At 39.0% G+C, this 11,710-nt stretch overlaps 2 protein-coding genes across 4 annotated transcripts in view; one reads left to right on the forward strand and one right to left on the reverse strand.

The window, feature by feature from the left end:
• The window catches only part of LOC309493808 (uncharacterized protein), an 89,019-nt gene that overhangs the window by 35,328 nt on the left and 41,981 nt on the right, over nt 1-11,710 (reverse strand). The window lies entirely within an intron of this gene.
• On the forward strand, nt 7,205-9,901 carry LOC309495844 (uncharacterized protein). Of its 3 annotated transcripts, none has more exons than XM_082165707.1 (9): nt 7,205-7,254; nt 7,452-7,684; nt 8,052-8,145; nt 8,249-8,448; nt 8,540-8,657; nt 8,744-8,835; nt 8,948-9,054; nt 9,263-9,439; nt 9,588-9,901. In XM_082165707.1, exons 4-7 carry the CDS (start codon nt 8,395-8,397, stop codon nt 9,032-9,034), a joined length of 351 nt encoding a protein of 116 aa, XP_082021833.1. In that variant the 5' UTR covers nt 7,205-7,254; nt 7,452-7,684; nt 8,052-8,145; nt 8,249-8,394; the 3' UTR covers nt 9,035-9,054; nt 9,263-9,439; nt 9,588-9,901. The 3 variants fall into 3 exon arrangements, with proteins under 3 accessions (XP_082021833.1, XP_082021834.1, XP_082021832.1); XM_082165708.1 differs by having other exon boundaries at nt 8,052-8,103; XM_082165706.1 differs by having other exon boundaries at nt 8,052-8,448.

Raw genomic sequence — 11,710 nt, forward strand, 5'->3', positions numbered from 1 at the left:
CAGTTAATTCTCAAACAGCTGTAAATGGGTCATCTAGTTCTTGGTCCGCAATGGAAGTGTCTGCGGTCATGGAGGCAAAGAGGTCTCATTTGGTTACACCACATTGTGACCTTTTGTTACCACAGTTGATTCATCATGTTGTTCCCACAGATCAACCAAAACTGAAGGGCCTGTCTTACGAAGAGTTGGCTGAGAAGCAGCAGACTGACAACATATTGGCTAGAGTGATTTTCTATGTTGAGAGGGGTAAGAAACCGTCTAATCGTGAGTGTAAACGGGAGCTAGTGGAAGTGGTGAGGCTGCTTAGATCCTGGAGTAAGTTTGAGATGAGAGCAGGGATTCTTTACAGAGTTTCAAGGGATGTAGTGTCAAAGAAAAAGACTTTCCAGTATGTCGTTCCGAAACTGTTGGTGGGGACAGTTTTGAGGGGGGTTCATGATGATGCTGGTCATCAGGGCCAACAAAGGACATTGTATCTGGTGAGACAAAGATTTTTTTGGCATAAACTTGAGCAGAGTGTGAGAGATTATGTTAAATGCTGTAAGAGATGCGTCTTTGGTAAGTCCCCTGAGCCAGAGGCTAGAGCTCCCCTTGAAAACATTGTCACATCTGATCCCTTGGAGCTTGTGTGTGTTGATTTTTGGTCAGCTGAGGACAGTAGGAATAAGTCAGTAGATGTTCTTGTTGTCACTGATCATTTTACGAAGTTGGCACATGCTTTTCACTGCCCAAATCAGTCAGCCAAAGCTGTTGCCAAACAGTTATGGGACAATTTTTTTTGTATATATGGTTTCCCCAAACGAATTCACTCTGATCAAGGAGCAAATTTTGAAAGCGCTTTAATTTCTGAGCTGTTGTCTGTTGCAGGTGTGGAAAAGTCACACACCACCCCGTATCACCCAATGGGCAATGGAGGGGTAGAAAGATTTAATAGGACTCTCGGTAACATGATTCGAGCTCTCCCCCCTACAGCGAAGCAAAGGTGGCCTAGAAAGTTGAAGTCACTGACATTTGCGTACAATTGTACAATTCATGAAACGACTGGATATGCGCCTTTTCAACTGATGTTTGGCAGGACTCCAAGACTACCTGTTGATGTGGTTTTTGGGTCAGTTTTGCGTGACAATGACATAGTTGACTATGATGAGTACGTTAGGGATTTGTTAAAAGACCTCAAACAAGCGGTGACAATTGCGGGAATGACTGCAGGAAAACAGCTGAAACGACATGCTGCTCTGTATAACAGAAAGGTTAAGGGTGCTCCTGTAGATGTCGGGGATAGGGTCCTGTTGGCGAACAAGGGAGAGCGTGGGAAACGAAAATTGTCCGACCGCTGGGAGAGCAGTCTATACATTGTAGTTGACAAGAATGCTGAAACCAATACTTTCAAAATTGAGAATTCTTCCACAGGCCAAGTGAAGATTGTTCACCGCAACTTGATAATGCCTGTTAATTTTCTGCCTCTTCCCGATGAGGTTCCAGAAGGACCTTTGAGTGTGGAAGGGTGTGTTGGGAGTGAAGAAACCCAGACTCTAGATCACTTGCCTCAGCCTGCAGCTGGTGAGAGAACTGTTGTATGGGTTTCAGAGCTTGACAGTTCAAGTGGTTCTGAAAAGGGGCCAGAAATGTTGGAAGAAGAGGTTGGTAGACAAGAAAGGATTGGAAGTCATGATGGTTCCAGTGACTCAGTGGTATTGGGTGGGTTAGAGGACTCTGTTATACTTCCACATTCAGCTGATGATGAAATTGATCTGGACATTAATTCAAATTTGACTGCATTGGACCAGCTGTCTTCAGACGTTGACTGTCAAAGTGATGTAGCTACTGTGGTAACAGTTCAATCAGTTAACCAAAATGATGTTGGAGGGTTGATGACTTCAGTCAGATCAAGAGCGGGAAGGTTTATCAGACCAGTTGTAAGGCTTATTGAAACAATGCAAGTACAAAGAATAGATAACCAGGTTAATGCGCCTATGTGGATCTAATCTATTTTCTTCTGTTTGGTTTCTTTTTTTTCTTTTGTGTTTGAGTCGCTACTATATTTAGTCAGTATACCGAGATGTCATTGAAAGGAATGCATATATGTTGAGTGAGTGTACTAAACATGTAACAGGCATGTTGACCTATGAGTTTGGAGGGGCGTAGCTAACCTTTCCTTCCTCTAATTCTTCGTAAGAATAGTCTATGAACTGGAATACTCATCTACATTTTTTTTTTTCTGCGAGATGTATTTGCATTGCATTCCATGTTTTTTTTGTTATTTTACAAGTGTTTAAGTATACAGATCTGTTATGATTACTGATGTTGTTTGTACCTGAGTGTTACCTGATTAGTCGTGGGTGATGTATTATGCCATGATACTTTATTTTTGTTTATTTGCAAGTGGAGTTCAGAAGGGGAGAATGTAACGGAGTTGTATATAAATGTGTGTGTGTGTGTCTCCACTTGCGGGTAATGTTCTGTTAAATTATCACACTTGGGGATGATTGGATAGAATATATGAGTGACATGGTTTCCTATTGGCTGGCTGGTTCTCTTTGCTGCGTGCGTCCTGTGTCGTAACTACCAGTTCACATGTGTAAAGCCAGCGGTAAGTCGTGTGATTGAGAGCTCTGAATTCTGTCTGTAAATGATCTGTCAATTATATGTGTGATATATCATGAGCAATAGCCTACTTATTTTGAGACCAAGAAAAGTGTTATATATTAGTGAAGAGTGAAAAATGTGTCTTATTATAGCGCCAGAGTGGTGTGACGCAGGCTGAATTATTTTGACTCACTCACCCTGGTTACACGATGTTTTTCAGGTAAATTGTTATATTTTTGATATGAGAGAATTAATTCATTTGAAACATGGTTTATTTTGTGAATTTGTTAAACTGTGTCGTACCAGACCAGTTCACATGTGTAAAGCCAGCGCGCCAGAGTGGTGTGACGCAGGCTGAATTATTTTGACTCACTCACCCTGGTTACACGATGTTTTTCAGGAGAATAAAATTGATTGGACCTGATTATTGAAGCACGAGTTTTATTAACAACACAACACAACGCAGAGGGACAATAAAGACCAGTTACACAATACCAAAATATTAGGCTGTCTAAAATAGGCGGAAATTAATCTGCACGCAAACAAAATCGGCGGTCGCGTTGAGCCTTTTGACAAGAGAAAAGGCTTCAATAGTTAATCAAAGCTAACGACCGTGGTTACATACATCTTCCTAAACTCCATTTTAAAGGTTTAAGAGCTATAAGTGAAGCAGAACAAAAAATGATGAGCTGCCTAACGTTGTCTAATAGGTGGAAATTTGCCTAATCTGCACGCAAACTTACCTCCGTGGCTCACGGGCTTCCTTCTGCACCGAAGCATTACAGCTATCGATTTTTAACAAAACAAGCCAACTCAAATGTATCTAACCTAACTATTTTCACTCGTTATTGTCTAAAAAACAGACAGAGTTATGCAAAAATAGGCTTAACTTACTGGCACCAGTAGACAGACCCTTTTTCTCCCATAAATAAAACCTGCTACTTGGGGTATTTTACATGCACAGTGCCAACTTCGAGTCAGTAAAATAATAATAAAAACAATCATTTAAAGCTGGTATCCAAAACATTTAATTCAATTCAAGTATTAGGCTATATTAGATAAATTTTAAAACTTCAATGCACAAGTATAATAAGCCTAATAATAAGCCTAGTAATACGTAGACATTTAAAATGCATCAATAACTGATATCATAGTTTAACACAGATAAAATCAGAGTTAAGGCTTGCTTTACGTGTTGCTCGACGAGGGTGTCTTAATCGTTGCGAGTTTCAATCCTGAGGAGACAAAATGCCGCGAGGCTCCCGCCCCCCGCGGAGTGAAGAAGAGGTGGAGTTACGAGGATTCTCAGACAGTTGAAGTGTCCAATGGAGTTACGAGATTTGCTCTCAAGCTATTTTCAACACTTTAGATTGGTTAATAATTTGTAAAAATAACAGAACCACGTGGGGACTGACCAATAGCATCGATTTGTGAAAAAATATGAAATTGACCAAATTTGGACATACGAGGTTTCCGCCCGACAGCGACGATATTAATGATGCATTCACCTCATAAATCATGACACACTGCTCTAGCACAGGAAAGTGCATAAGTTCAAGTGCATGCTTTTAAAACGAAAAAGTATTGGTATCGGTATCGATATCGGCGATACTTGGTATCGGATCGATGCCGAAATTTGGAGTATCGCCCACCTCTAGCAGAAAGTGCCTGAATCTGATGTTTCTGCTCCTCTCTGATCACTGATAAACCTGCTCTCTGCTGCCCCTGCTGGACTGGAGCAAATATGGCCATAGAGACAGAGCGTATTTAGGCCACGCCCACACCCAGGGGGAAAACAAACCAACCGTCCCCATTGACTTTGCATTGCGAGAGGCTGCCTCCTTGTCATTCCTTGCTTCTAACAAAAGACAGAAAAATGGCTAAAAGCTGCTGTGTGACAAGGTGTACAGCAAAGAAGCTAAAAAACCCAGAAATAAGTTTTTATTAGTTCTCGACCCCAAAAAACGAGTGTTTGGGACATAAAAGTGGATACAGGCAGTTGAGACAGAGCGTCACGTGTCTCATTACTCTGAGAACTAACGTACGCCCGCTGGAGGAGACCGTAATCGGCAACACAGGATAGTTTATCTTACAGAAATATAATATATAAAACTGACATTCGGATATTTGACTCACCAGTGACCAAATGTTTAACTTACTGCACACGTAGTGTATTTTCAACCCGTTCTCATCTCAGGGCGTCATATAAGGCCGTTTTGTCACGTCCTTCGGCGTTTTCTTCCCACGCATATAGCACCCTTTTGCGTATAGATGACACGCACATGGCTTTCAACCAACTTCAATGTAAAACCATCCGCGATGTAATTACACGCTCAGGGCTTCGCCAGTCGTCAATTCACCTCAACATTGACCGACTGCACAGACTAAAGACGTTTTCAGCAACGACTTATGTTTGCTCTATGATTAGGATTGCCTACACCTAATATAGGAGGTCATTGTTTTCCATTATTTATCTTTTGAGAGGAGATATTCGCCATTTTCAACACCCTTATCGTCTGTGAGAGACGCTCGCGGCTTAACCACCTCCAATGCAACCCACCCGCGTTTTACAGGACGCAGTTGGACTTTGCTAGCCAATCCAAGTGCGTGATATCAGATGCTTTCAGCAACAGTAGCATGCGTAGGCTACAATTTCGTTAAGTTTTAAATAAGCCTGTGGTAGCCTACTCAATTTAAACGTGAATGTGTGCTAGGTATCCTAACTAAAAACACGACAATATAGGTTCCATCATCCCTTAATTGCCCGCAGGAGTATATTGGCCGAATTCAACACGCACCCTTTATCGTGTGTGAGAGACGCTCATGGCTTTCAACCATCAATGCAACCCACGGGCGTTTTACAGGACGCAGTTGGACTCGTTGAATATGGACGCTTGGCCAGGACCCCTTGGCGTCACTTTTTAACGCACTGGGTATACCTTTGGCGTCATTTTTCAACGTGCAGGGTAGTCTGTTTGACTTCTATAGAACTCTGAACCGGAGCCTGCGGCGTTGAAATTTGACGTCTTGGGTAACACCGCAACCCGTCTGCTGTGTATGGGTCGAGGCTACAATAAATACAAATAAAAAGGAATAGACTACAATAAATGATCTATGCCAGGGCTAGTCAAATGGCGGCCCCCAGATGATATTTATCTGGCCCTCCAACTGGTTTTTGATGTTTAAAAACCCTCGCAATCTGATATCAAAGTGCCCTCTCTGCGCAAAGGTTTAGCGCGTTCGGCAACCGCATTCAGCGGTGAGTTTAACAACGCACATGGTGTGCAACCGCATTCAGCGGTGAGTTTAACAACGCTCAACTGCAGGTAAAACGGCATTCAGAGGTGAGTTTAACCAAAACAACGCTCAACTGCAGGTAAAACTGCATTCAAAGGTGAGTTTAACAACGCTCCACGGCGTGCAAGTAAGCAGTTTAAGCGTTTTCTTGTCATAGGAACTGGTACATAGGTACACTGCTTTAACTAGAGCATGCTGGGTAACGTATTTTTATCGGAGGTTTGTTGATGTTAATAAATATATATAATATGCTACGATTGTGTTCAATTAATATTTTATTTTTTATTTTATTTTTTATTGATTAAATCCTCTAAATGAATAACGCTGACGTCACTGTATGGGGCGATCCCAGGGTCCATTGCGATTTCCCACTTGGTAAGTAGAAGAGTTAATTAATAGAGATTGATACTATTCTTAAATTTACACATCTAAAAACTGTTGAATCAGGACAAGAAGTTGTGTTTAGAACCTTTAGATGTGTAAGGTGGCAATTTCGTATGACGGTAAATAATAGAAGGCATTATAAAAATATAGCTTGCTGCACCAAATGTGCAGGCTAGCAAAGTTAGCTAATTGAATTCAAGTTCATTTTTGTCGCATATAATCATCATGTATCGTAGGGGAATGTAATATTTTCAGTATTACATTAGCCCACAACTATTATCCAATATTAGAAATGTTCAGATGAAGAACAGTTGCCAGATTGGTTTGTTTTACAGCCTAATTGTTTAAAATCCACGCAAAATTATATAATTAACACCCAAATAAATCTATAATTAACAATACAAATTAATTCATAACTACTAAATTGTGGCTCATCACAATTTTTCAATATGAAATAAAACAATTAATGTGTATAATTAATGTAACAAGTAATGCTTTCATAACTTATTGACTGATTTATATATATATATATATATATATATATATATATATATATATATATATATATATTAGAAGTTCTGATGTGGCTTTGTTTGGAATTTTTTTTTTTTTTTTTTTTGAAATAGAGCAAAACTTACATTTATTGACAATTTTTGTCTAATTTCTATCTTAAATGTAATTAACAATATTCACTTCTTGTTTATTGAAAAGGAATATCACATACAATTTAGCCCATTCTGGCAACACAGATGAAGAGAATACTGGTGTAAAATGTTCAATTCTGTTTTTTTTTGTTTTTTTCTTTAGGTCCCTCTTCGGCAGCTTCAAAAATTATTTTTAGCCTTACCCCCTTAACATAATTCAAGTGTACTGTATGATCTTTTTCAGTCCGGCTTGTACCTGTGGAGATGCCTGACAAAATCTTTATTGAGGGTTAGTTATTGAGGGTTAGTCCAGGAAAGATTGTTGCTGTGGTCACAATGAATGGTAAGAATGTGAAGAACTTTATTTTGTCCTGTTTGAGAAGCATCTTTAAAATAAATATATATCCATACGCGACTCCCTACAAGTTTGACATAGATATAAAACTAAAAATATATGAAGTATACAAAGTAATATATAAATAGTACAAAGAACCCAAACCCTGGTTTACATTACAGTGGATGTGTTTTTGATATTTCCAGGATGACATGATCGAACCATGCCTGAGTTAATTTGTGAGGCATGCCAATCCACTTGGACTGCTGGAGTCGATGCCCTAAACAGAAGTGACTACTGGCCTGCAACCCTTCAATTTGCCACAGTTTATGCCACAGATGTCTTTTTTTCATTTGAAGAAATGAAGATGGCGGCACCAGGACTGTCCTGCCAAGCATTTTTAAGAATACTGAATCAGCCAACGGTCCGCTTTGGTCGTGTGAGTATTGAATTTATCTATCCTGCAGTGTTGTTGATATCTTTGAGTTGTTGGTTGATAAGCAAGATCTCAGCAGACAGTTTTCTGAAAAGTTTTTTTGAGTGGGAGGCTGTGAGATTTGAGGTGGACAACATATGCAAGGAAGAGCCCTTCAACTGTCCTGCATGCACCCTAGATATGCTTGCAGTTTCAGTTGATGGAAACCGCAAGCATTACCGTTTCAAGAATGCTGCTAGCTACTCCAAACTGTGTATCACAGTGTTTGTATTAATAAGAAAACATAGCTCTTTAATGTGAACTAAGAAATCTCAGATTTTAAGTTATAAATTGTTGTCAATCATCAATTGTTGTTTTTTTGTTTTTTTAGATCTGAGGAACAGGCCATCTTTGAAGGCGTCTTCATAGCCAAGGATGAAGACGTAAAAAGATTTGTAGACCACATTCACAACACAACCAAACATGTAAAATTCTAGATGATAATTAGACTACAGCACTATAATAACCTCTTTCTGAAGAGTTTGTTTAGGAGAGTCTTATTTTCATCAACAATTTTCCATATTGTAGTTCAGTGGAAGAAGTGTTTGTGGAGGGGAGTGGTCAGCAGCCAGAGATACCTCATAAAGATCTGCCAGCAAGGTAGACGAGGAGGGATTGGAGCTTGTGGTGTGTCGGCACAGAGTCCTGCTCCAGAGCTCCAGCACCTTCTTAACATGAAGCCATTCCTTTCGGTATTTCATGCCAAAGCCCATGATTTTAAATACGAGGTAAGGAAGTGTTGCTATGTGATAGAATCGTATTATCTAAACTGAACATCTGCAAACATCTGTTTATTTTTATTTTTTTATTCTTAACCAGGTAAAATGGAGTGGGGCATATCAGGACGGTGCTGGTTTAACACTAGGGGAGGAGGTGGAACAGTGCAATGCCTTCCTATCTAGGATTGCAGTAACCAGTAAGCATATGTCAAAAGCAGGTAAGATTACCACATACTGCACTAGTTACATCCTTACATAATACGTAGGAGGAATATGGTAACATCATATTTTCTTTGTTTTTCAGGATGCACAGACTTGCTGACTCTCATGGCCATGCGCTGGAATCAGCAAAAGTTCAACAATTTGGCTATCTCACTGACCTGCCGATATCAAAAGGTAATGACATCAGTAGAATTAATTTTAGATGTTCAGTACTGCATGTTAGCAGTGTATGAAGCTGTGCATTGAGCATTTGTTTTTTGTTTCTTACCACTGTTTGTTATTGTAGACCACAAAAGCTCTGCAAAGCCAGTTACAAAACCTAGAGTCCATGAAAGCGCAATTGACAGTGACAGCGAGCCAATTGGAAGAATGATGTAAAGGATTGGGCTGACGGTGAGGAAATGATTACTTGTAATACATTTAGTCACAAATAATTGTAATTGTTACTGTTTGTTGACTGCTTCTGACAAATCTGATACATAATGACACATAACCCACAATGCTTCAAATGTCATTCTGTAACCCCATACTATTTCAGAGATTCTTTGAAGGTTGATGTTTAATACAAATTATTTATTTATTTATCATAAATGCATTCCAGACTCTGTCGATCTAAGGACAAAGAGAAAGGCGTTTGACATCATCATGTCAGTAAGGAGACTTGAGGAGGAGCAGAAGATTCTTGTTGCAGAGATGGACCACCATTGGAAATCTCTTTCAACTCGTTCCGATACCCTCAGAGAGCTGTCCTGCTTGTTTTCCAGTGAGACAATGAAAAGTATGTATTTGTAATAAATTACATAAACATAGGGTTGCCCCGACCAAAGATTACTATTAGGGGGCAGCCCTAATAAATATACACAACAATGATGACTGTTTATAAAGTTTCTAATGCTGGTCTTATATTCTTGTGTTCCTCTTTTAAGATTCGCAATGTGGCCTAAGTGAAGAAGGTTTGAAAGGTCTGCAGAGCATCATCCTCAGAAAGTGGCATCAAATCAGAGAAATGAAGGTGCAAGCAAGAGACTGTTACCTGCAAGTTTTGTCTGGAGCAGAGGACATCAACTTCTTGTACAGTGCTTCAGCTGATGAGTACGACAGTGACTACGAAATATCTGATGATGGACTGTAATCTACAAGACAGTAACACCTTTCATACTTCTGGACAATGACCTTAACTATGAATATAAAGCATGTAATAAAATCTGCTTTTTATCACCATAAATATAACCAAAGTGTTACCTCTTCTTTCACATACATAGAAATGTGTGCATGCATGCATGCACTGTGTGGTACAGTAACTTTCATTAGTTGAACTGTAGGGTGCTGTATAACAATTGAAACCTGTTAAGAGACATGGAAGAAGCAGATTATAAGGAAGAACACCATAATGATGAGGAATAATTTTCTCCCCAACATAATATTCAATGTGCTTTCTGTGTAATCTAGTACAGGTTTCATAGTCAACTGATGTGATTCTGTGGTACTCAGAACATTTCACCACTCAATTGTGTAGATTTATCAGCTGTGACCTGATTAACAGTATAATGTTACAGTTTTCTGGATTGCTAAAACACATTTCTTGAAACTCACATTCTCAAAACCTTAAACACAAAACCAAATTTTCAAACCACATTCAGAGAACATCTGACTCTTATGGCAAAATCAAACAATTGCCTCAAAACCATTTTATCTGTGCTCAAATCAAACAATGCTTTCAGATCATACACACATCAGTCAATATTATAAACACTACAGATCAACCGTTAGACACTACAGAGAAAAACGAAGAGCAGAATCCGAAACACGCAGTTACCGAAATAAAAGTATATCGTAACTAAGTAAACAAATTTTGCAATTGCGTAAAAAAAGTATAGTAATGACAACTTACAGTAGTAAGGTGAATAAATTGTATACTGCACTGCACTGCAAGTATAGTATTGTACTGAATATTGTATAGTATTGAAGGTCTGTATATTCAGCACTTTTTATACTGTGAAAATACAGTGACCCAACTGCAAAAGACAAAAAGGTTACAGTAAAAAACTCTAAATGAAAAGCGTTACAGTCACTCAGAAGAGTTGTGCAACTAGAGGAATCAAGGTCAGTGAGAGAGATTTTATTCTGCTTCAGCATCATGTCTTCATGTTGGTCCGGCCTGATGACTTCTTCCACATAACAATGTCATCTCAGGAAAAGGGAAAATCCCTAAAGCAGATCCAGCCTTGACAACATTCTTCACACCTTGCTCTTTCTCATCCTCCTCCTCTTCCTCTTTGTTCACCACCTATTTCACATACTCTTCTTCCTCCTCTCCCTCTTATATTGTTTCCATCCATTGTTGGTAACATTCAGTGTAACATTTTGAGTCAGTTTTGGCACTCTTAACTGACTTGTATGATGTACAGTTGGTTTGGTCTCATCATTAGAAATAAGTGAACAATTTTGAGTAGTTGTGTGTTAACGATGACACTGTGTTGTAGTTGTTTAACTTTTGCCTGCCCGTGTTTAGTGTTTTGAAACATAAATGTGTCAGTGCGAAATGTGTTTTAGTGAGTGAGAATGTGTTTAGAGTTTTGCCAAAAGAGTGCATGAGATTTGCAAACAGTGTTTTAACTACCTGAACTTGTTTAATGTTTTACAGAAAGAGTGATTTACTCGACAAATTCGATTAGGCTATTGATAATTTGGGAGGTTTAGTGTTTTAGCAATTCAGAAAAGGTCTATTTTACAACATTTGTAAAATATTACTGTATTTTTGTATTCCGAGTTCAGAGTCTTGCAATATAATCAAAACCTAACACAAGCATGATGTAAATATAGAAAAGGTGGGAAAGCAAAATAATGTTCAGATATAAATGTGACTCAATACAGTTTGTTGTTCATGATGAAGAGAGTACATATGTGTAGGTTTTACTGCCCTTCCTCCCCCAGGGGTCCCGTAGCACCCCTGGAAGAGCAAAAAACTGCACATTCTACAAAGTCTGCAAATGCAAAGTCTGATAAGTGTATAAAAGTGAAAATTGGTAGGACAATTATTTATGCTATG

The sequence above is a fragment of the Leuciscus leuciscus genome (genome assembly GCF_965113295.1).
Source record: "Leuciscus leuciscus genome assembly, chromosome: 3".
Classification (NCBI taxonomy): domain Eukaryota; kingdom Metazoa; phylum Chordata; class Actinopteri; order Cypriniformes; family Leuciscidae; genus Leuciscus; species Leuciscus leuciscus.